Raw genomic sequence first — 25,712 nt, forward strand, 5'->3', positions numbered from 1 at the left:
AGCCGCGTCTACAACCTACACCACAGTTCAGGGCAACACCAGATCCTTTAACCTGCTGAGCCAAAATGGGAACTCCCCAGGTACCATTTTATTGTGCCCTGATATTGCAGCTATCTCGCTGGTCTTCCTCTTTTCATTCTCGTTGCCTCCAAATTCATTGTATCAGCCAGAAAGATTTTTGAAAAACACAGATAATACCAATTTATGCCTTTCCCCACCACTGGGGTTAAATTCTTTTAATGGGCTCTAGTCATACAACATAAAGTATCTGAATTCTTTATCAGAGTTTACAAAGGACCTAATCTAGCCTCTGCCTACCTCTCTTCCTTCCTCTTTCTTACAAAACTTAACCACGTTGTTTTTCTTTGTGGTTCTTGGATGTGTTATCTTTCCATAACGCACGTGGAAAGATGCAGTAGCTGGGAATGTGTCCTTTTCTAACTCTCGGAGGGGCTGTCTTCCTTGTGTTGGCTCTCCAGTCAGTCGTCCTCTACCATATCAGCATATTTTAAACCTCTGAATTGAAAACTCCCTTCTAATATGAACATTTACTCATATGTTTTTGTCTGTTTTTCCTCCTCAACCAGACTACAAGCTTCATGGAAACCAGGGCTCGCCATGCTCAAACTCTAGGTCCTAGCACATTGCCTAGCACAAAGTAGGTACTCATTACACCTTTGTTAAAGTGACAGGTTTCTGCCCTCAAAGAGCTTGTGAGTCTGGTTCTGTGTCAGAAATAACGGGGGTGAAAAGTTAAATACACATGACAACCGATTCAGTTGCTAAGACCATATGGGCTTAAGCACGATAGGAACTTTTTATCATAAAGCACTGATTTAATTCCAAGGAGAAAGAGGAGGCGACACTTCATGTTACTGTTAGTCCGTGGTGTGTGTACCACGGAGATCCTTAGGTTCTGAAAGCCGGTTTCCACAAGGGGGGGGAGGCCGAAGTCACAGGCGGAGATGGGATGGGGGAGGGGCGGGAAGGAGGGGGCAGGGAGCAAGCAGAGAATTCAGATGCAAGTTTGAAGTCACAAGTTTGGCAAGGGTGCCCGAGCTGGCTCCAAGATGATGTGCTTACTATCTGGCGCTTGACGTGAATGACAGTGGGGTGAAATAGTTTGCGCTACAACTTTTCCTTTCTCCTGAAGCGTCACCACCCTCACCCCATTCCCCCCCGCCCCCCCTTTTCTAGGCTCGTTGAGATGAAACTACAAAGTAGGTTTATACACTTGAAAAAGAAAAAGAAAAAAAGAGGAAGCTGCCTCCCTTAGGGAGGGTGGAGCAAGTGGTGCTTGTGTTCGTTGGGGTGGGGCAGAGCGAGGGCCGTCACCCCGTCGGGACAGCTCGGAGTTCAGTCTCCCGACGGCGCCCAGGGCTCCGCGCAGCTGCTGCAGCAGGCCGGGCCGGCGGCGCCAGGGGCCGTGCACTTTGCGGAGGACGTTTGTTTTCCGAAGCGACTTTTCCGCTTCCCGAAAGCCGGCGAGCGTTCGTCGTCTTAACTGTGCACGAACCCACGAGTGTGCGTGTGCGGCTCGCGGGCCTGGGCTCGGGCCCCCGGCGGGGACCGGCCGGCTGCCGCTGCCGGCCTGGTGAGGGCGGCTTCTCCGGAGCCAGCAGCCCCGGGGCCGGCTCGGCCTCCTCCCCTGCCGGGGCCCGCCCGGCTGCGCGCCGCCAGAGAGGAGGACGGCAAGAGAGGCGGGGGCGCCGAAGGCAGCCGGGCCGCCCGCCGGAGGACGGCCACGCGGACGCAGCGGGCCCCGGGCCCCGGTCCCGCCGCGCGCGGCCCCCGGAGTCCGCGCTCCCGGCGGCCGCTGGAGGCTGGCCCGCGGGCCGGGAGCAGCTCGCCCGGGGAGCCGCCGCCGTGGGCCCTGAGCGTGGGCAGCGGCGCTTGGGAATCGCGGGCGGGACGGCTCGCTCTGCCCCGGGGCTCGTCGAGAGTTCCGGCGGCGGCCGCGGCGGCGAGCCTCCCTTTGTCCTCCTAGGACCTCCCTCCCTCCGTCCCTCCCTCCCTCCTCCTCGGGCCGGGAGTGGGTCCCGCGGACCCAGGCGCCGGCGCCCCCGCTGCCCGCAGCCCCCCCACCCCGGGGTGCGTCCCGGTCCCTCCTGCCACCCTAGCGTCCCGCCGGGGTCGCGCCGAGGGGGCTCGGAGCCCGAGGGAGCCGCAGGCCCCCGGCCGCAGGATGGTGGCGGGGCCGTTCCCAGCCCGCCGTCCCGGGAGCTGGCTGGTCCCGGGGCTGTGGCTGCTGGCTCTCAGCGGCCCTGGGGCGCTGGTGAGCGCCCAGGAGCAGCCGTCCTGCAGTGGAGCTTTTGATCTCTACTTCGTCCTGGACAAGTGAGTGCTTCTGGGGAGCGTGACACTGGGTGGGGAGCCGTGGCTGGCGAGGTTGAGGTGTGTGTGCGCGACCCGGGGAGGGGTGCCCCGTGCCCTGGGGCTGTTGCTGTCGGAGAGGCGAGCGCGTTCGGATGTGTGCGGGGTGAGGGGAGGATGCCCAGCCCCTAGGCTCTCTAGGGAGATGGGCAGTCACTGCTGACCGGTCAGGGGGCTTCTTGAGACCGCGGAGTGCGGCCACTTGGGGTAGCCTTCTGCCACCCTGGAACGCAGACAAGACTCTTTCTCAGCCCCCCTTGGCCTCATTGCCTCACACTGGCTCAAGTTTGCTTGGTTTTTCTCCCAAGCACAGCTTTCATCATAGCTAGGCAAAGACCAAGGTCAGCACACCCAGTGTGGTTGCATTTCCATCCCAGGAAGGCTGTGTTTATTTCGAAGAGCTGGGAACCTCCTCCGGACAGTTAGCAGGCAGGTGGTCCCTGAAGATGGGTTGACTTCCTAGACTGTGGTGGCATCTGAGTTTCAGCTTTGGATACTGTTACCTTGCTTGAAGAAGAGGTCAGGCTACCCCCATGCAAATGCGCTGTTTTTCTGATCAGTTCGATTTCCTTTTTCAGGTCTGGGAGTGTGGCCAATAACTGGATTGAAATTTACAATTTTGTCCATCAACTTACAGAGAGATTTGTGAGGTATTTCTCCCACTTGCCTTTCCTAAGCAGTAGAGTTGGAGGTAGAGCGAAGTAGAGCAAAAGGGAGGTAGGGTACCCTTTTTTGGAAATCATTCGCAGGGAAAGCCGTTGCTGAAATGGTGATTTTTTTAAAAAGTGCCTCAAGGTCTTATCACACACATGCTGTTATTAGGACAGCCCTTCAGTAGTTGAGGGCTTATTTCATCTGGATCCCAGAAACTTGGCTCAGGCTCTGGGGAAGTCTCTTCAAATACAATTTCCAAATGTCTTTTCCTTTCTGAATTTTCATCTGTTTTGAACTTCAGTTATGCTTTCTCATAATTTATCACATTAAAAATTTTATGCTAATAGTATCCATAATATATTTTCCTTTCCACACAATTCTTAGCATTGTTGAAGTCCTTATTAAAAAAAAAAGTGTTGGTAAACTTCAAATGAACATGTGTTAATAACCCACTACCAGAAAAGGCACTTGTGTGTGTTTAAAGAACCGACTTATGTTTACACAATGTGTGGGTGTGTGGCTGGTTTAAAATTTAACTGTTCTATATATGCAATAAGCTTTACTAGGAAAAATTGGTTTCTCTCCTATAAAAAGCATAACTGCTATGAAATCCAGCTTCCTCTGTTATTTAGAGGTAACTAGGAATTAGTGGCATCCTTCTTTAAAAATAACCCTAGGACACTAGGTTCTTTAGGCCTTCCCCCCCCCCCCCCCCCCCCCGCCCCTTTTTCCTTTTTTTTTTTTTTTTTTTTTAAAGGGAGGAAGAAAATGCACTGAGCAAATGCAAGTTTATCAAGATAATGGAAAGGACATGAAAAGGAGCCGTATCATTAAATATTGCTTCTTTCAGTCTTGTTAGCCCAAATGTTTTCTGTAAAACAGGCTTGGATGATCAAAACATTTTGAAAGTCATGTTGCAAGTAACTTCAAACAATCTGTGGAGGCCTAGGCAATCCTTGCTTTCCGTTATTGGCAGCAGGGAGCTTATCCCTATAAAAATGTATGCTTGTCCATGTTCAATCATCAGGCTCCTGCTCAAGAAGCCAAGCCTAACAGTCATTTCTGGACAGAGTCGGAGGTAAACTTGTCTAGGAAAGGAAGAGAAACGAGGCCCTCTATGTTTAAATGTCAAAGGCGGAGGAGACCGTTGTTTATAAATTTCCTGCTTTCGTCCGAGAGGGTGCAGGGTCCCACAGGTTTTGCTTGGAAGCGGTGGGTCATTTCGGTCCCCTTTCAGGAAGTAGGGCCCTCCTTTGGTCTGGTGCGCAAGGCGGCATTTTAAAACAGCCCCGCGTTCCCTGGCCCACGTCGGTGTGCTCAGTTACTCACCAGCAGAGCACTGTCGGGGCCGAGGGTGACCTTTCAAGTGTGTTTAGCCCATTGACATCACTCTGAGCCTCGGTTTAGAGGTCTTGGTTTCACATCTTCAGTTTTCAGGTCTTGGTAAGAGCTGCATAGAACGTCTTGGAAACAAGACCCATTCTGTGAGGTCAAGGCCTAAAGCTTAAAGAGGTGGCTGACCAGCACAGCTGTTGCCCCCTGGAAGTGTGATGCTGAGACTTGAAAAATTTGAAAATGTCTAGTCAGAGTGGGGTTTGTTCGTCTCTTTCCCATTGTCCATGACGCCCTTTAGGTGCTCTTATTTCAGGCTAACTTGTGCATGAACTCTGTTCATGGTTGTGGCAGTTAAATCAAACCGGCTCTTCTCCAGTCCTGAAACTGCTAATGCCAAACACCCTGAAAGGGACGGGCCTCCTAGAAGGAGATGAAGGAGAATGCCAAAGGAAGAAGCACCTTGTACAAGAGAATTTGCCATTGGCCTGGAATTCGTGTTTCTTGTGCTGCTCTTCCGAGAGGGCCCTGTGGGTCAGGGAGCAGTGCTTGAGGGCTGAGAAGCCCCGACTAAATCCCGTGACTTCTGCGGTGATGTTGAGCAGAGTTACTGGATCTGCTGAGGCAGTTCCATTTGAAAGGAGCCTGGACCATTCAGTGAGACTGCTTTTCAGTGAGACTCCCCAGCTCTACATCTGTATTGTATCAATATTTCTTTTACAAATGTTTTAACTGCCTCTTCTCTTATTTTGCAGCCCTCAAATGAGATTATCTTTCATTGTGTTTTCTTCTCAAGCAACCATTATTTTGCCATTAACTGGAGACAGGTTAGTGCATTATCATTTGGCTGCAGGCTTTTAGTAGAGACTAATCTTAAAGGCATGATTGATACTTCCAAGTGGTGATTTGGGCCTCTCAGTGGAATCAAGCAAGTGCAGAGACAATTTAGTTCTCTTCACTAATAGAGGGGAAAGGAGGTATGAATAATATAAACGAGCAAATCACCTGAAAATCACTATCATTCATATCGGCTGTGGAATTTACAGTGAAACCCAGCTCTCTCCTTAGCTGTGTATTTACTACTTCCCATCTTTCCCCCTCTCTGTTACTGTAAGTAGTTCTGCATCTTTCTTGTTCAGATGTAGTATATTAATCAACTAGGAATTTGAAGAACATTAGAGAGATGAAAGATAGGGGTCGATTTTGATAAATTACTGGATTGAACAGACCTCGTCCTCTGAGGTCCACTGATGCTGAGCAGGTTTGCCTTTATAAAGGAACTCGCTTGCAGTGTATACACACGGATCCATCAATTCATACATATGTGATTTTCCCCCAAACCATGGTCACGGCATTTTGTATTTCTGTGTCATTTGAAGCCATCGTTGCAGCAAGTTGGAGGTGGTCACTGACATGCTCTGAAGAATGGTTGCTTTCCCGAAGGGGAAGGGAGGTTTTCTCCTTTATCTCGGTGTCTGCGTCATTGAACACCAAGTATGCAGGGCAGTTCTCACTCAGTTCGTGTTGAATGAATGAATGGGTTAGTGTGATCTGAAATCAAACTTCTCCAGACTGAAATTGTTGCAAGGGTGGCTGTTGTGCCTTGTTTTGCATAATATGTGTAGATTTCTGAAAAATTATGCGTGTACAGTTTCTTTGAGTAAAGTGTTTTTTCTTTAAAATGCATAATATTTAAAAGGCCTCAGGGAGATGACGTATTTAAAATCCGCAGAATGGATGTGGAAAATCAAACTTAATTTATCTGTGCTTCAAGTTTTCCTTTTCCGGGAGGGGAAATCTCTCTGTAGGCGGGGAGTCCAGCTCTTGACCTCCGCTGTCCCACTGATCCTTCGGTCCATCCTCGCTCGCGTGCCCCAGGGTCTCTTCAAGGGCCAGAGCAGCAGCAGGGTCCCTAGGGACTCCCACACAACAGCTTCTGAAACCCATGCATATGACATTCCTCGCCTTCATGGAAAGAAGTTTTCTCCATTGCCCAGCTTAATTTTGAAAGAAACAGCTTTTGGTCCAGCCCATCCATTAGGGGAAAAAACCCCGCGTTAACGTTTCTGGAGCGCCTGTGCAGAGAAAAGCGCTCCTCTGTGATGCCAGGCACAGAGAAGACGCTCAGGAATTGTCACCTGCATACACTGGGCCGGCTTCTCTGTTAGGTACTTTATTTATTTATTTATTTAGGCTATTTTAGGGCCACACCCGTGGCATAAGGACGTTCCCAGGCTAGGGATCAAATCGGAGCTGTAGCCGCCGGCCTGCACCACAGCCACAGCCACAGCCATGCAGGATCTGAGCCGCGTCTGTGACCTACACCACAGTTCTTAGCAATGCGGGATTCTTAACCCACTGAGCGAGGCCAGGGATCGAACCCACATCCTCATGGATAATAGTCGAATTCATTACTGCTGAGCCACGATGGGAGCTCCTCTGCTGGGTACTTTATATGTGTGTCCTCCATCGTTTCGATGAAGTACAGTCAGTGGTCCACAGGGTTGGTACTGCTTAGACGTGCGTGGAAGGGGTTTAAATCGTTAATCTCAATTAGGGATCCTTCCCTTATCATTGGATCTGATGGGAGAGAGGTTAGAATGGGATAAAGGGGCTTCTGTTTTAAGAGGCAGCATAATGTTGACGCTAAAGTCACTGAGCCAGTTAACTGGCCAAATGGTCAGGGACCAGTTGCTTCAGCTCCTTCTACTGCACTTGTCCCGTCTCTGTAATGATGAGGACGCTGCTGCTGCTGCTGATGATGATACTACTACCTCCTAAGATTTTGCTGTAAGAACTGAAAGAATGTGGAGAATGTAGGACAGAGTCTGGCATGTATGTATTCAGGAGATGAGCGCTTTGCTGTGGTTACTCTTATCTTCTGCAGCGGGGGAGTGTGTGGTATTTTAATGGTCAGGGAGGAATCATGCTGGAATAAAGGGATCATTGTCCTGCTTGAAAACATTTGTAATACTGCAGGAGGAATTTTAATAATGCTACCTGCAACTTATTTTTTACATGGTTGGCTCCTCTGTCTCTTTTTAAATGGAAATAAGTTCAGTTCTAACAAACTGCACAGTTTGGCATGTTGCATTATTTTGGGGTAACCCAGAAGACCTGGGTTAGAATTCTGGTTTTGCCACTTACCAGTTTAGAGACTTGGGGTAAATCATCTACTCAGTTTGTCAGTTTTAATGTCTATAAACTGCAAACATAATCTACCATGATTTCGTAAAAGCCTTGTAAGTACTGAAAATAAGCCAATGCAAAAAAAAAAAAAATACATATTTTGTGTATCACAGAACAGTCTCCACTAAAGGATATTATTTTTTGAACCTAGTTGTTCTTTTACTGTTTTTATTTAATGACATCTGTAACTTTTCCAATTTCTGTGGTCTTCTCTGTTTGGATATAAGGCCACTTTTCATCCATTGCTCACTTTTAAGTGTGTAGAAGCAATTTGCATATTTAGATGCAAGATCACCGAACAAATGTTTGCACAACTATTGGGGATCCTTGTTTCAAAGACTAGAAAGGGAAGCTCTACATAATAAACTCAGCTCGATCTGAGTGCATGAAAAACACAAAGATCAAACACAGTGGGTTTCACGACTTTGGTGCTTTTACTCATAATTCTTCAGCACCTTGGTAGATATGAGAAGTACTTCTTTCTGTTTCTTGGAGGGTTGCTAAATATTTTCAGTAGAAATGGGGCAAGCTTGGAAGGCAGTAAGTCTTCATGGTGGGGCTGTATCTTCTGTTAAGGCTTCAGCATGAAATCTGATGCTGCATAATTCACGAATAGAATAAGAAAAAATGACACAAGAAATGGTCAGCCGTACATTTTCCATCCTCCTGATTTAAGACTTCATTATTTTGAAACCCTCTCCTTTTCTCTTGCCCCGTCATCTTTATCCTTCCCATATCCGTTAGTCCACCCACCGACCTCCCTGCCTTGGCTACCTCACCTGTGATGTATTAGCATTGCGGGCTCTGGAGTAACACAGGGATGAATAATCGCCTGCCTGCACATGGGAGTAGGGCGTACACAATCACCCAAATAGCCCAGGGCTGTGCTACAGGATCAGGTAAGAGGAAAGCGCCAAGTGTTGATTCAGTTTGGAAATGTCCAGCCTCTCAATGAGAGCATTTGAATCAGGACTGATTTTAAAGGGTATTTTTATTTTTTATTTTATTTATTTATTTTTAATTTTTTTTAATTTTTTTTTTTTTCCCCACTGTACAGCAAGGGGGTCAGGTTATCCTTACATGTATACATTACAATTACATTTTTCCCCAGGCTTTCTTCTGTTGCAACATGAGTCTCTAGACAAAGTTCTCAATGCTACTCAGCAGGATCTCCTTGTAAATCTATTCTAAGTTGTGTCTGATAAGCCCAAGCTCCCGATCCCTCCCACTCCCTCCCCCTCCCATCAGGCAGCCACAAGTCTCTTCTCCAAGCCCATGATTTTCTTTTCTGAGGAGATGTTCCTTTGTGCTGGATATTAGATTCCAGTTATAAGTGATATCATATGGTATTTGTCTTTGTCTTTCTGGCTCATTTCACTCAGTATGAGATTCTCTAGCTCCATCCATGTTGCTGCAAATGGCATGATGTCATTCTTTTTTATGGCTGAGTAGTATTCCATTGTGTATATATACCACAACTTCCGAATCCAATCATCTGTCAATGGACATTTGGGTTGTTTCCATGTCTTGGCTATTGTGAATAGTGCTGCAATGAACATGCAGGTGCATGTGTCTCTTTTAAGTAGAGTTTTGTCCGGATATATGCCCAAGAGTGGGATTGCGGGGTCATATGGAAGTTCTATGTATAGATTTCTAAGGTATCTCCAAACTGTTCTCCATAGTGGCTGTACCAGTTTACATTCCCACCAACAGTGTAGGAGGGTTCCCTTTTCTCCACAGCCCCTCCAGCACTTGTTATTTGTGGACTTCTTAATGAGGGCCATTCTGAGAGGTGTGAGGTGGTATCTCATGGTAGTTTTGATTTGCATTTCTCTTATAACCAGCGATGTTGAGCATTTTTTCATGTGTTTGTTGGCCATCTGTATATCTTCTTTGGAGAAATGTCTATTCAGGTCTTTTGCCCATTTTTCCATTGATTGATTGGCTTTTTTGCTGTTGGGTTGTATATGTTGTTTATATATTCTAGAGATTAAGCCCTTGTCGGTTGCATCATTTGAAACGATTTTCTCCCATTCTGTAAGTTGTCTTTTTGTTTTCTTTTGGGTTTCCTTTGCTGTGCAAAAGCTTTTCAGTTTGATGAGGTCCCATGGGTTTATTTTTGTTCTTATTTCTGTTGCTTTGGGAGACTGACCTGAGAAAATACTCATGATGTTGATGTCAGAGAGTGTTTTGCCTATGTTCTCTTCTAGGAGTTGGATGGTGTCCTGTCGTATATTTAAGTCTTTCAGCCATTTGGAGTTTATTTGTGTGCATGGTGTGAGGGTGTGTTCTAGTTTCATTGCTTTACATGCAGCTGTCCAGGTTTCCCAGCAATGCTTGCTGAATAGACTGTCTTTTTCCCATTTGATGTTCTTGCCTCCCTTGTCAAAGATGAATTGACCATAGGTGTCTGGGTTTATTTCTGGGTTCTCTATTCTGTTCCATTGGTCTGTCTGTCTGTTTTGATACCAGTACCACCCTGTTTTGATGACTGTGGCTTTGTAGTATTTCTTGAAGTCTGGGAGAGTTATGCCTCCTGCTTGGTTTTTGTTTCTTAGGATTGCTTTGGCGATTCTGGGTCTTTTGTGGTTCCATATAAATGTTTGGATTGTTTGTTCTAGTTCTGTGAAAAATGTCCTGGGTAATTTGATAGGGATTGCATTGAATCTGTAGATTGCTTTGGGTAGTATGGCCATTTTTACAATATTGATTTTCCCAATCCAGGAACATGGAATATCTTTCCATTTCTTTACATCTTCTTTGATTTCTTTGATTAAAGTTTTATAGTTCTCGGCATATAGGTCCTTTACCTCCTTGGTCAGGTGTATTCCGAGGTATTTGATTTTGTGAGGTGCAATTTTAAAAGGCATTATATTTTTGTATTCCTTTTCTAATATTTAATTGCTGGTATACAGAAATGCAACTGACTTCTGAATGTTAATCTTATAGCCTGCTACTTTGCTGAATTTATTAATCAGTTCAAGTAGTTTTGGGGTTGAGTCCTTAGGGTTTTCTATGTATAGTATCATGTCATCTGCATACAGTGACAGTTTGATCTCTTCTCTTCCTATATGGATGCCTTTTATTTCTTTTGTTTGTCTAATTGCTGTGGCTAGGACTTCCAAAACTATGTTGAAGAGCAGTGGTGAGAGTGGGCATCCCTGTCTTGTTCCAGATTGGAGTGAGAAGGCTTTCAGTTTTTCCCCATTGAGGATTATATTTGCTGTGGGATTATCATAAATGGCTTTGATTATGTTCAGGAATGTTCCCTCTATACCCACTTTGGCGAGGGTCTTGATCATGAATGGATGTTGGACTTTGTCAAATGCTTTTTCTGCGTCTATTGAGATGATCATATGATTTTTGACTTTTCTTTTGTTAATGTGGTGTATGATGCTGATTGATTTGCGTATGTTGAACCATCCTTGTATTTTTAGTTCTTATGTGACATAATTGAGAGAAGTGAATTATGCTTAGTTCTGTTCAGTGTCATTTTCATCATGTAAAAGTGATTTAGTTGAACACATTTAGTGAACCATTATTATGTGCTGGATAGTGTGCAAAATGCTTTCCCCGCGTCACTTCTCTCAATCCTCACATGGAGCCCGTGTAATAGACCCTGTTATCTCAGTGTCATCCGTGAGGAAGCTGAGGTGAGAAGGGTCACGTAGCTTGTCCAAGGACACGGCAGTCAGTGGTCCGGAGTGTACTGGCCCGAATGGTCTCTTACAGAGTGGAGTAGGTCATGCTGTTCTCATGCTGAAGGTAATGCGATGGCTTAGGCTAGAAAGCACGTGGCTCCCAGGAGCCGAAAAGCCCTACCCGATGGCCACCAATCCTCTCCAACCACATCCTGTGCCACAGTCTTGCCCCCTGGCCCCCTCTCCGTGCCCTAAACAGGCCACGCTTGTTTCCACACTAGCATTTTTGCTCTTTCTTTCCCTGTGGCTTACCTCATTCTTTTTACTGAGGCCTCATCCTCGCATCCCTTCCTCTGAGAGGCCTTGCCTGGCCATCACGTCTAAAGGAATCCTGCCTCACTTCCCCAGGAATGGCTCACCATACTCTATTTGGCTATGACTTTGTGAAGTTTTTCTGTTAATTAATCCATTTATTTTATCTCCAGAATCCTAATGTAAACTGCACGAGAGCAGAAGGGTCGCCTGTGTTTTGTTCACCCATATATGTAGCACCTAGAACAGCGCTTGGCACAGAGCAGATGCTCAGTAGATACTGGTCGAATGAGTGATTGGGTTGGTCTGACTCTAGAACCTGGGTTATTAGCTGCTGTCGTTTGTTTTCTCTCCTTGAGAAGTGTTAAATCATGACTTATATTTGCTAATTTTCTCATTCCTACAGTTACAGATCAATTACAAACATTTTCAACTCTTTTTTTCTATTACTTGTCCCCAAGTTGAAAAGTCATCTAATTGTTTGACCTGAGAAAAATAATCAATTACTAGGAAAAGCCTTAGACAAACTTGTAGAAAATTAAAGAGAAGTCATTAGAATAAATTTACATGAAAGTGTAAATAATATACACATGTCTATTATTTAAAAGGATTTCTTCTAATTTCTTTAAATTAGAAATTTACTTGTAATCTTTCATAAGAGTTGGTAATTTATAAATTGGTTCATTCATTTCACTGGGAAATCTGTTGGTGTCTGTAAAACTTTAGGAGCTTCCTATCAGAAATTCCCACATTTTCGGACTCTGTCCTACTGAAATATCAGCCCCAGTGTGGAAGATGGAGGTATGTGTGCAAAATTAAACCCTGCAGCGCCGTTCACAGTGGTGACGACTGCATTCAACTGAAGTACCCCTTAATCGATAATGCTGTCATTAAATGAGAGCATGTGCATCGAATGGAGTTGGAGGATTCCCTGCTGCGGTGCAGCAGGTTCTGTGGTGTCGGTGCAGCACCAAGACGCAGGTTCCATCCTTGGCCTGGCACAGTGGGTTAAAGGATCCAGAGCTGCCACAGCTGCAGCGTAGGTCACAGCTGTGGCTCAGATCTGATCCCTGGCCCAGAACTCCGTATGCCGCAGGGAAGCCAAAAAAGAAAAAAAAAAAAAAGTTGGAAATCCACGTGTGTCCCGTGGAAAATATATGTGAGAGATACTGATTGAGAAAAGGAGGTCGCAGAAACCTCTGTTAAGGATGATAAATAAACACACACACACAAATTAACTTTTTTTGGTTTTATGATGGAAGAGAATCCGGCAGATGGGCCCTCCGTTGCCAGCAACATTATTGGCTGAGCAGTGAGGTCCAGGCTTGGCAGAGCCTTCAGCTTTTTAGGCCCATACATTTAGGTTGGTCCGTTTTATTTCAGCAATAGTGTGCTATTTGTCGTAGGGCCAGGACGCACTTAACCGTCGCACTGCCGCAGATTCTCTGTTCCTCCTTCCCTGGTTTGCATAATTAGTCAGAATTTGTCCTCGTGCAAAGGCATGTAGTCATCCTCTAAATTTACTCCAGTCTGTAGGCCAGTGCCATAGTGAGAGGAAGTGGCCGTAATTGCTGTTGTTTTGATTCTATTAGGGAAGGAATCACCCCTGTTTCGAAACGTGGGCTTTGGCCACACACTGTGCTCGTCCTGAGAGGTCTGGGCAGGGCAGCAACCGGGACTCCAGGTGTGGGCACGTGAGTCGTTCCTTGCAGTGAAGGGTCCCATCAAGCGTCACAGGTTTATGCGCACGTTCTGGAAAATTAACTGCATTGTCACCTGTGCCTGGGAGACACACCGGGCACACTGAGCTGGGAAGACGCAGAGGTCGGTTTCTCATGGTCCACCGAGACGTTGATGGGCATATGGAGTGAAAATACGTGCAGTGCAGCAGGTGTGGACTCAAGGTCTGGTCTGTGGGCCACACTTTGGTAAGTGTAGACTGAGCTGGAGACGACGTTTCACACGCCAGACTGCGTGGAGCATTTTAAGCAGGTGTTTTCAAATCTAGGACCATTGCCTGGGATTCATGGGTCTGGGCTCTGGACCGCAGAGACCTTGGCATATATTGGCCTTAGAAAGACATGCGAAATAAACAGTAAGCGAGTTTTTATATAAAGTACAAGTTGCTAAGGTCATAGACCATATCAGCAATACTTGTGCCCGGAAAATCATCTTTCACTCTTTTGAAACTTTTAAAACATTTTAAGTTGAAGAGTCAGTAGGGAGCAATTTTTTTTCAATTTATCCTTCCTATAGTATGTTGTGTAGCAGCGTATAATGACACAAGGAAGTGGACAGCTAGAGTGGGCATGTTTGAGTGAATGAACAGATTTTCCCTCCTGTAATTTTGTTCTAGCTTTGTCAGGCTGATTAATACTGTGGGGTATTAGTGGAAGGAGACAGTGAGGGCAGGAAAGCTCGTGGAACACTTGCTGTGTGTCAGACGTTCTCCTAAATGCTGTACTTGTCATCGCGCTGGTAACGTGCAGCGCTAGGTGGAGTATAAATCGGGAGTCGTTGTGCGTAGACAGGAATAACCATCTGGAGAACATTCTTTTGTTTCAGATTCTACTCCTTCTACTGTGTTTTACCTTATCAGAGAGACATTAAATGGTGCTGGGTGTTGTGTAACTGGCTAATCAGTGTAAACTTCTTGTGGATTCCTACATTTGTTTGCAGTTTTTATTGATTTCAAGAACTAATAACTCTAGCTGATAATCTGCTAAGGACAAAGAACAGAACTGACCTATCATATAAATACTTGCAACATTTATGTTTATGCAGTTTTCTGACTTGGCATCTGGTCGGCATGGATGTGTGAAGCTTTTAGCTTCTGTGATCGATTGTTCTTCTGTAACCTCCAATGAAACGCAAAATGCATCCATGCATATGTGCATACATGTGTGTATATGATTATATACGTAGTATGTATAACATATATATCTGTATATACGTGTGTGTACACACACACGTATAAAAACCTGGGATGGGCCTGTGCCTTACTTTAACCAATAGAATGCATCAGACATGAACGTGAACGTGAAGCTGAACCCCACTAACAAATCTGCTCGCTGCCCTTCTGGTCTTTACTGCGAATCTCCTCAGGGCCATCTCGCTTTTACTCGGGACAGTTCTACCTTGGTGATCTATTTCTGCGTAATAAACTACCCCCAGATTAGCGGTGTGAATGCAATGTATTGTCTCGCCTGATACCGTGCCTTGAATGGGCACAGTTCCTTTGCTTCGCATGTTGTCATCGGGGAAGGTGGCGTGGCGAGAAGAGTTGAAATAACCTCTCCCTCGTGGTTGGCAAGTTGGTGCTGGTGCTGGTGCTGGTGCTGGCTGTTGTCCGGAGTCTTTATTCTCTTGCGTGTGGCTTCTGCGCACGGCCAGGTTGGGTTTCCTCCTACCGTGGTGGTCTCTGGGTCGGAGTTACACGGCAGCTAGCCGCCAAGGCCACAGCAGAGGAGATGCCCCAGCTTCATGAAGGCTTTTTGGGCCTGGAGCTGGCACAGCGATGGTAAAAGCACCCAGACCTAGAACCTTTTGTTCCCTCTCATGGTTCTGTGGGTCGATGGCTCAGATGGAAGGTGTCTGTGGCCTGTGTGATGTGACCTGGTGCTGTCGGCATTGAGACTGGCTCCGGACCGCACCTCGAGCTGTTAGCTGCTTCTGCGTGTGGCCTAGGCTTTCCACAGCGTGTTCTGAGAGAGCATCCCGAGAGCACGTGTTACACGATGCAGGAAGTCTCCGGTTCTCTCAAGGGCTGCACTCAGACATCGGAGAACGTCACTTCTTATTCTAGTGCCAGGCAGCAACAGGGCTGGGCCAGATTCAAGGAGCTGGGGACCAAATTCCATCTCTTGGTGGGAGAGTGGGCACAGGGAGCTGGAAGGAATCGATAGAGGTTGTAGTTGAGATTGTCTGGAGAGTAATCATAATACTGAAATGTGAAAGGTGAATATTTTTCAGCAATAAATATGCCATCTGAAAACAAAACAAACCTGTGTGTAACAAAATAAATTAGTTTGGTAATTCGGTCTTTAGATTTTGGTGAACCCAGGACCCATCTCGGCAAATTTTGAATGACAGGTGTTATTTACTTTGATTATTTATTATTAGCCTTTCGCTCCCATTCCTCTTATTCTTTTGTATAAATTGAAACTGTTTATTTACGAACATTAGTGCTTTTCTTTTACTTTTATTATTTTAACATTACCGTTATTTCCTTCTTGAGCCAGGTCCGACTAGAAGGCACGTCTCCCTTTACTGCCGTGATTTTGGATAGTGTTATTAAATTCACACTCACGAGGTTGTAAGAATTAGCAGTATGTAGGAATTTGAGAATTGAAGTTTTCTTTATTGGCAACGACGGTAGTTTTCCTACAATGTTTTTTAATTGTGCTTTAAAGAAGTACAGTTTAAGATTGGTGGCACTCATTCAAGAGCAGTACTGAACACTTACACGTACGATTTAGCGTTTGTCTGACTTAATATAAAGCATTAAAATTCTGTGTGTCTTATGAGGGACCAGTGAAGGGAGGTTCTCAAGTGAGGCTTACAAACTGTCACAAACCAAGCTGGTAACGCACGCGTACCTTCTCCTGTGTGGTTAAGAGATGGGAGTTCAGCGAATTCATGTGAGTAGCTGGTGTGGAGAATTGAAGCCTCAGGTGCCGTGCAGCGGACTAACTATGTAATGTCATGGCCCCTTTGATTTTCATGACAACAGAAGTACTATCCACACCCCCGCTTTCAGACGGGAGAAGTGGAGGTTCGGAGAGGCTACGTGACGTACCAAAGTCCCGCAGTTACCGAGACTCGTGAGTGTCAGCGCTGGGAAGGAAGGTGGCCAAGGCCCCATGCTTGACGTGTGTGTTGCGTTCGTAGGTGGATGCCGCCGCGCTGCGTAGTTAAAGGCCTGAGGGCTGGCTGGCGGAGGGCCTTGTTCGGCCCCTGACACATCGCGTGGTGAAATAACAGCAACCAATAGCTGCGTGCCACTCACCGTGTACGGTGCGTTGGGTGCATTAACCGCTTCGATGCGTCACGTGCCCCTGTGGAGTTAGGGGGAGTGTTGCCTTTGCTTCACATGAGACAACTGAAGGTTGCAGAGATCAGATGAGTTGAGGGAGCAGCCTGGCTCCAGAGCCCGGAGTCTTATCCCCTGTGCCGTCTGTCACCTCACATCCGGGCTGCCCCCCTTTTAGGTTTTCTAGAAGAGCAGCCCAGCAGTTCAGGGGAGGAGCTGTGATGAAGCGGTTTGCGTGGGCACTTCCCACTCCTCCGTCCCTGCCTGTCTGTCTGCTCTCGTATCCGTTCTGCGTCTGTGGAGCTGGCTGTGGGGGTAGCCGTGGAGCAGGTGTGAGTGGAGGGTCAGTGTTCCCGTGTGGCAGGTGCCCAGCAGGTGTGTATGTAGATCGACGGGCTGAAGCCTGGAAAGAGCTTTGAAATCTGGACACTTAAGATGATGCGCATTGAACAGCTCAAGTTAAATACATAGATGCGAGTCCCCAGTGTGGCTCAGTGGTAACGAACCTGACTAGTAGCCGTGAGGATGCGGGTTTGATCCCTGGTCTTGCTCAGTGGGTTCAGAATCTGGTGGTATCGTGGGCCGTGGTGTACGTCACAGATGCAGCTGGATCCCGCCTTGCCGTGCCTGTGGCATAGGTCTGCTGTTGCAGCTCCAGTTGGACCCCTAGCCTGGGAACTTCCATCTGCCATAGATGCAGCCCTAAAAAGCAACGAACAAACAAACAAACAAATGCACATCATTGGTCATAAATAGAAGGTATTTAAAAGTGTAGCTCGATTGTGCTAGTTGGTCAAGTCAGGATTTTCTGCCAACCATTTTATTATGTCGCTCTTTATAAAATGTATCTTTATTTTATGACATTCAACCTTGCCACAGTCGCAAGTGTTCTATGGATGGAGGAAAGCTATTGATGTGGCCCAGGGCACAGGAGTTGTAGTTGCTATTTCCTTCCCTTCCCTTTTCTTATCTTCTTATCCTTCCTCTTCCCTTTTTATCTCTTCTTTTCCTTACTCAGCAGAGAAACTTGAGAGATACCAGCAGAGCTGAGAGCGTTAATTTTATAGATTAAAAAAATGAGTCTGTGTGTTTTTGTCTCCCCCAAGCACCACACCCGCCTCTTTTCAGTCAACATAAAGTCAAGAAGAAAGTTGATGATAGGTTTTGGTCCCCAGTGCTCAAGAACAACAACAAAACAGAGGTTTCACATCCCACTTTATTTAAATTGTCTCTTCCCAGAAAGTATTCCGAGCTGTACAGAATGTCATGACATTGCAGAAAATGAATAACTTTTACAAAGAAGAGTCAGGATTTCGGAAAGGAGGACAACCGTATGGACTTAGCAGAATTTTCTAAATGAGTAGGAAATTTACCGTGGGGTTCCTGCGAGTCAGGCGAGAAACCGTTTGCATGGCTGTAGTTAGCGCAGAAAGGAGGAATTGCGGAGCGATGACTCTGGGATGCCAAAGAAACTCCTGCCATGTGACCGCATAGGGGGTTTCGCGTGTGTCACGGTAGCAGCATCCTTGACGACAGCTTCGCAACAAACACCAAAAGTAGTTTCTGTATTTCTGTGCCTTGTAGTTGAAAGACGTAACGTCGAAGCCAAATTCAGGGCAGTGAAACTGATCTTCTAAGATGCATCTGAGCTGATCTTCACGACGCGTTCGTCTTCCTCCTTTTATTTTTACCATTTGCCCCTGGTTTCCTTTAGCGTTTTTTAGGTCGCAGTATAGACGGATGGGCTCTGTTTTTACCTACCCCGTGATTTTGTTTTCCTCCCGTTGACCATTTACTGCTACAGAAGCTTAATTTATTGTTAGTTGCTTAGGATCTTTCGCAGGCAGCATCTTGTTTTGGTTTCTCTTCTCCCATTTTGTGACACTCGATGGAGGGAGGCTGACAGAGTATGTGGTTCTGCTGAAAAGTGACAGACGAGGAGTGTGTGGGGGTGTGTGTTGGATGTTACTGGATGTGGGCGAGGATGTGTTCCCTCTTGGGATCCTGAAGCTGCGGAAGCAGGGGCGCAGTTCAGGGCAACTGAGAATGTCAAGGCGGGCGGGTGTGGGCGTGGATGGAAAAGCAAGAGGTGATTGGCTTCTTCCGATGAAAGACGCCAGCGGAGACCTGCCTTCCCAAACACTCTGCATCCCACGTTTGGCAGGTTCCTTCAGCTTAGAGTCTTCTCCTGGTGGTGTCTGGTCCGCAGAAGGAGGCTGCGCCGAGTCTGCACTGAATGGAGGAGGCGGTTTTTGCCGTACAAAATCTGTCCGTGTAAAGCTGAGTTTCAGTTGTCTTTTTCATTTCTCTTTTGGCAGCAAACAGGAATGCTTGAGGACACGCTGCCACTCATTTCTGGGAAGCCCCAAGTATTTCGTTTTTATCTGCATTCAGACAATCAGTTTCAAGTTGTTTCTGTAGATATTAAAACATAAATATTTAGATAAAACAAGTCTATAAATTATGTAATTTATTCCATCATCTTTGGAATTATGAATTTTCTTCCTGTTGAAAAATTGATTGAACGCTTGCTTCATAAAAGTCATTACAGTAAATAATAAGTGCAGAGCTTGGGGATACATTGTAAATAATAGCTCTGTTGGTAGTCCACTGTAAACGTCCAGTCTAGTTGAAAAGCGAAAATATTTAATTAAATTATTTTAAAGTGGAATGTTTTAAGAAACAAAATTATTCATTGTAGTAAAAGCTGAACAGGGATGAGTTTGGGGCACCCGAGACAGAGAGCGTGCTGAAGGTGGAGACGGGTTCAGCGTGGGTAGATTTTAAACCAAGGATTAAGAGAGCCAGTCAGCGTGATTGGTAGAGCCGACAGACTTGGGGAGGAGCATGTTTTGAAAGCTGTCTTGTGTTTCCTGAAAACTTCTTGAGATAGAGAACTTGTCTAATAATAATTTTCATTACAATATCAAAATAGAATCAATAAGTAACTTTTAAAATGTGAATGAGGCTCTGGTAAATGACTTATTTCAAGTATTTGACACACAATACTGTAGGATAACAAAATATATATATATTTTTACTATTTTTGACATCTGTCTTAATGATATATATAATATACATGTGTGTGTATATATATGTGTATATAATTTTGTGTGTGACCCCGTAAGTTCCTTGATGTTCAAATAATATGCATTTTGCAGTAACTCTTCCACCTGTCTTCCCCAGTAGTAGGGATGCTCTTCATGTTTTATTTAAAGCATTATACTTCTGTTTACTGTTTTAAGTAATAGTAAACATTTATGTAGAAAGGATTTTTTTGGTCCTATTTAAAAATTAAAATTCTGAAAATAATATATTTTTTTATCATTTATTTATATATATATGTTTTTCTACTGTACAGCCTGGTGACCCAGTTACACTTACATGTATACATTCTTTTTTCTCACATTACATGCTCCATCATAAGTGACTAGACAGAGTTCCCAGTGCTACACAGCAGGATCCCATTGCTCATCCACCCCGAAGGCAACATTCTGCATCTATTTACCCCAAGCTCCCAGTCCCTCCCCCTCCCTCCCCCTCCCCCTTGGCAACCACAAGTCTGTTCTCCAAGTCCATGATTTTCTTTTCTGTGGAAAGGCTCATTTGTGCCATATATTAGATTCCAGATAGAAGTGATATCATATGGTATTTGTCTTTCTCTTTCTGACTTCACTCAGGATGAGAGTCTCAACTTCCATTCCGTGTTGCTGCAAATGGCATTATTTTGTTCTTTTTTATGGCTGAGGAGTATTTCATTGTGTATATATAGCACATCTACCTAATCCAATCATCTATCAGTGAACATTTGCATTGATTCCATGTCTTGGCTATTGTGAATAGTGCTACAATGAACATGCAGGTGCATGTGTCTTTTTTTAAGGAGAGTTTTGTCCAGATATCTGCCCAAGAGTGGGACTGCTGGGTCATATGGTAGTTCTATATACAGTTTTCTAAGGTACCTCCATACTATTCTCCATAGTGGTTGTGCCAGCTTAGACTCCCACCAACAGTGCAGGAGGGTTCCCTTTTCTCCACACCCCCTCCAGCACTTGTTATTTGTGGACTTCTTAATGATGGCCATTCTGACTGATGCGAGGTGGTATCTCATGGTAGTTTTGATTGGCATTTCTCTAATAATCAGGGATGTTGAGCATTGTTTCATGTGCTTGTTGGCCATCTGTATGTCTTCCTTGGAGAACTGTCTATTCAGGTCCTTTGCCCATTTTTCCATTGGGTGATTGGCGTTTTTGCTGTTGGGTTGTAGAAGTTGTTTGTATATTTTAGAGAGGCCCTTGTCCATTGCATCATTTGAAATGATTTTCTCCCATTTTGTAAGTTGTCTTTTTGTTTTTCTTTTTGGTTTCCTTCGTTGTGCAAGAGCCTGTCAGTTTGATGAGGTCCCATTGGTTTACTGTTGCTTTTATTTCTGTTGCTTTGGGAGACTGACCTGAGAAAGCCTTTGTAAGGTTGATGTCAGAGAGTGTTTTGCCCATGTTCTCTTCCAGGAGTTGGATGGTGTCTTGTCTTGTATTTAAGTCTTTCAGTCATTTTGAGTTTATTTTTGTGCATGGTGTGAGGGTGTGTTCTAGTTTCATTGCTTTGCATGCAGCTGTCCAGGTTTCCCAGCAATGCTTGCTGAATAGACTTTCTTTTTCCCATTTTATGTTCTTGCCTCCTTTGTCAAAGATTAATTGACCGTAGGTGTCTGGGTTTATTTCTGGGTTCTCTCTTCTGTTCCGTTGGTCTGTCTGTCTGTTTTGGTACCAGTACCACACTGTCTTGACGACTGTGGCATTGTAATATGGCTTGAGGTCTGTGAGAGAGATGCCTCCTGCTTGGTTTTTGTTCCTCAGAATTGCTTTTGCAATCCTGGGTCTTTTGTGGTTCCACATAAATGTTTGGATTGTTTGTTCTAGTTCTGTGAAAAATGTCGTGGGTAAGTTGATGGGGATTGCATTGAATCTGCAGATCGCTTTGGGTGGTATGGCCATTTTTACAATATTAATTTTTCCAACCCAGGAGCATGGAATATCTTTCCATTTCTTTAATTTTCTTGATGAATGTTTTATAGTTCTCGGCATATAAGTCCTTTACCTCCTTGGTCAGGTGTATTCCCGGGTATTTTATTCTCTTCTGATCTTTTAAATCATAGTTTTAAAAAGGTGACGTGAGTTTATTTTGGATTGTTTTTGCGACATGGTTCTATTTATCTCAAGATCTTTGTGGTTTCTCTATTTCCAAAGGAACTCTGGAACCCATATTTAAAAAACCTGAAAAATAAGTCTTTAACTTATACACGAAATAGCTCTTAATATTGTATTCATACTTCGCTTATATATACTCTATTGGGACAACTGGTTAGTCGTGACGAAAGATTATTCTTATGGTTTTGCCTCTTTTATATTCAGATTCTTTGTTTCTCAAGAATCCATTAGCATCCACCCATCTATCCAGTCATTTATTCTTTGATTTGTTCATCAAATAGGCATTAGGTTCCTACATATGCAAGAGGAGGAGCTGGTGTCTGGCCGGGTGAGAAGATGCCGCGGAAGTGACTCGATCATGAGATTTACTACTCGGGGCGGGGGCGGGGGGGGGGGGGGGGACGGGACAAAAGTAGGAAGTATTAATTTCCGTAATTAAGGGATTAAGGGGTAAATAATGTGCTTTAGGAATTTACAGATTACAAAGAAAATTTCCAACTTGTACGGAGGTAGGGTGAGTGTTTCAGAAATACGTTTTTCACTTAAGTTGAACTATTCAATTCTTGGGTTTTTTTTTTAAATGAAGGACAAGTTTTACTCCTTAGAATTTAGTAAAACAAATAGGATAGAAGATATCTGTTCTTAGCTCAAAATGCCTGGACTGTGCTTAGCTTTTCCAAGTTATTTCTCGTTGTGAGTCCTTTTAATTTTTATGGTTGAAATGCAGACATGATTAAATACTCATCAAAATGACAGGACAAATGAGGAGCTATCTGCCTTGAAAGCCCATGTTCTTTCCTTTACTTCTTATGAAATGATCCTGAATTGCACAACTGCCGTGTTTTTGAGACCTGCTTCTTGTGGTCTTTCCTTGTTTCTCTTTTATGTAATTTTATAATACATTATTTTCAGAGGCAAAATCAGTGAAGGCTTGGACAATCTAAAGCGGGTCAGTCCCGTGGGAGAGACGTACATCCATGAAGGCCTAAAGCTAGTAGGTTCTTTTCTGTTTGCGTGTTTGGGAGAGAATGTTTTCTTACTCTGTAATGAAATAAACTTTAACTCTGGTAAAATGCACGGACTTCATTGCATGTTTGTCTTAAAATTTAAAAAATGCTTTCAGTTCTAGGCATAAGACAGAGAGCGAACATTTGCCATGGTGATAAGTAAAGTTTGGATGGTATTTTGCCTTTTAAGAAATCTCACATTTTTTTTGCGGTTATATTCAGAAAACCACGTTTTCTCTGTGGTTATAGTCAACCAAGACAAAAAAAAAGGTCCTTGTCATTTAAGCCCAATAGTAACTACTCTATAATGTGACTATAAGTATGTTTCAAATTAAGATGTTTAACACAAAATACTGTGTCTTAAAGACCAGTCTGTAATATTTTGATTTGTTGGTCTTATAATCTTAGGTCGATTGAATGTGTCGGTTAAAATTTAGATTAACTTGTGAGTTGGACAATTCTTCTTCATTTTCAGGCAAATGAACAAATTGAGAAAGCAGGAGGCCTGAAAACCTCCAGTATCATAATTGCTCTGACAGACGGTAAGTTGGACGGTCTGGTGCCATCGTACGCAGAGAAGGAGGTGAGTGTTGAGCCGAATCTGCTCTTTACAGCCCAGTGCACTCTACTGTTTGTCTCTGCGTGCTGTAGTTCGAGATTTGAATAATTCTCTCTGCTTCCCTCTCTCTCTCTTTCTCCTAATAGGCAAAGATATCCAGGTCACTGGGGGCCAGAGTTTATTGTGTTGGTGTCCTTGACTTCGAACAAGCTCAGGTAAGTGCAGCAGAACTGCAAACTTTACTCTAAATCACCTAATTGTCTTGAGAGTTTATCAAACTTTCTTCAGTGATGACTTACTAAAACACTTATTAAAACTTGTTAAAGATTTTCTATAGAAATGGTCAGTGAGGAGTTCTCTTGTGGCTCAGTGGGTTACAAACCCCTCTAGTATCCACGAGAATGCGGGTTCAATCCCTGGCCCCTGTCAGTGGGTTAAAGATCCAGTGTTGCCATGAGCTGCAATATAGGTTGCAGATGCCGCTCAGATCTGGTGTTGCTGTGGCTGTGGTGCAGGCCGGCAGCTGCAGTTCCCATTTGAGCCCCAGCCCGGGAACTTCTGTATTCTACAGGTGCATCCCTTAAAAAAAAAAAAAAAAAGGCCAGGGAGTTCCCTTTGTGGCTCAGTGGGTTAAGAACCTGTCATGGTCTCCGTGGAGGATGCAGGTTTGATCCCTGGCCTTGCTCTGTGGCTTAAGGATCTGATGTTGCCACAAGCTGCTGTATAGGTTGCAGATGCAGTTCAGATCCCCCATGGCTGTGGCTTGTGGTGTAGGCCTGCAGCTGCAACTCCAATTTGGCTCCTAGCCTGGGAAGTTCCATATGCTGCAGGTGAGGGCATAAAAAGAGGAAAAAAATGGAGTTCCCATCGTGGCTCAGTGGTCAACGAACCTCACTGGCGTCCACGGCATCCAAAGAGAAAAAAAAAATGGGCAGATGTCTTGAGATCTGTGCTATAATCATATCTGATTCTAGTAGGTTTCATTACTGAAAACAAAAACTAATTTTCTTGGACACTTATTTGGTTAGAAGGAACTAATATAGGAAAAACTTCTGGATTAAAATAATATGAATATTCTTCTTCAACTCAGTTGTCAAGATTATCATGACAAATCTTGTTTAGATGTTTTAGTTTGATGGAAAATCCAGTTCTTGGAAGTGCAGGGATTTGGAAAGCCCGTGTAGGAGAAATTTTTAATGATTTTCCTGACGAAACCCTGCTTTTTTTGCAGGTTTATTGATTAAATTCTTTTCCCATTCACAAAACGGTTTTTCACTTGAGTGTTTGGTCGCGTCTGCCTGGGACTCCTGTGCCTCGTGACACTGACAGCTGGCAGAGTTCTGCTGTCTCCAAGTTGGAACTTGAGGCCACTGTAAAGGGTCTGTCCTCGATCTCAGTTCCCTCTGTCGCAGTCCTTGACGGTGACACTCTTACCAGCACCTCCCAGTCCTGACAGTGAAGTGCTTTCTCAGATGAAGGCCCCTGAAATGTCATGCAGTGTATCAAGTGTTGTGTGTCTCAACCACCCCTGAATTAAATTCTCCTCCTCTTCCTAAAGCTTGAAAGAATTGCCGATTCCAAGGAGCAGGTTTTCCCTGTCACAGGTGGATTTCAAGCTCTTAAAGGAATAATTAATTCTGTAAGTATTTCTCCGGGGGCGGGAAAGGCTCGTAATTGTAGATATGTTTTAAACTGTAGGAGGTGATCTTGATGTCCTGTTCAGTGGGTCATTATCTTCAAGAAGGAGATTAAAGAATTTGTTTAAGATTGCACAAGCAGGGAAATTCTAAAGATCTGGATTTCCTTGGTGAGACTTGGTGTTAATTCTTGCAAATTGAACTCTGTGAGCCTGGGCTTGTGGTGTCAAGTGGCAGAGTTTCATAAACATTGTCAGAGCACCCTTTGAGCATGGAGTTCCTCACTCTCTTGATATCCTGAAAGTTTTACAGGCTTTACAGAAGTGTAAAATAAAAATTTGGATTGGAATGTGTGATTACCTCTTCCTCCAAATATGGTATTTCTGAGCTATCAGTCAGCAGCTTGAACCAGCGGCTGAGTCTTTGAGTGCCGTTGTTGTTCTTTCCATTTTAATGATTAATAGTTTCACTGGAGCTCATAATATTTCTGTTTGGAATTCAGTTGAGCTGTCTCTTGATCATTAGAATCTGGGCCATCCTAAAAAGGGTATGGGGAAGTGCGGTGATGAAATGCGAAGCAAGACTCCCGGGCTTTCACAGCTGAGGTTTATGTTTCGTTTTACTGCCTTTTGCTAGAAGCACTAGGAACAGTTGCTATTAAGTATTTATGATATTTCGGTAAACAACATCCTAAAATGGAAGCGAATAACATATATTCTCCAAGCCAAAGCTTTTCCTTGAATCTAGGTATTTATTGAAGGGGGAAAAA

At 44.6% G+C, this 25,712-nt stretch overlaps 1 protein-coding gene across 1 annotated transcript in view; it reads left to right on the forward strand.

Moving 5' to 3' along the window:
• The first annotated feature begins 1,814 nt into the window (after positions 1-1,814).
• The window catches only part of ANTXR2 (ANTXR cell adhesion molecule 2), a 150,122-nt gene continuing 126,224 nt past the window's right edge, over positions 1,815-25,712 (forward strand). Inside the window, exons 1-7 of the mRNA XM_047798840.1 lie at positions 1,815-2,337; positions 2,952-3,023; positions 5,115-5,186; positions 22,653-22,734; positions 23,223-23,330; positions 23,453-23,521; positions 24,865-24,945. Coding sequence (XP_047654796.1) covers positions 2,186-2,337; positions 2,952-3,023; positions 5,115-5,186; positions 22,653-22,734; positions 23,223-23,330; positions 23,453-23,521; positions 24,865-24,945 — 636 coding nt within the window. The 5' untranslated portion in view covers positions 1,815-2,185. The remainder of the gene's footprint in view (positions 2,338-2,951; positions 3,024-5,114; positions 5,187-22,652; positions 22,735-23,222; positions 23,331-23,452; positions 23,522-24,864; positions 24,946-25,712) is intronic.

The sequence above is a fragment of the Phacochoerus africanus genome, chromosome 10, assembly GCF_016906955.1.
Source record: "Phacochoerus africanus isolate WHEZ1 chromosome 10, ROS_Pafr_v1, whole genome shotgun sequence".
Lineage (NCBI taxonomy): Eukaryota > Metazoa > Chordata > Mammalia > Artiodactyla > Suidae > Phacochoerus > Phacochoerus africanus.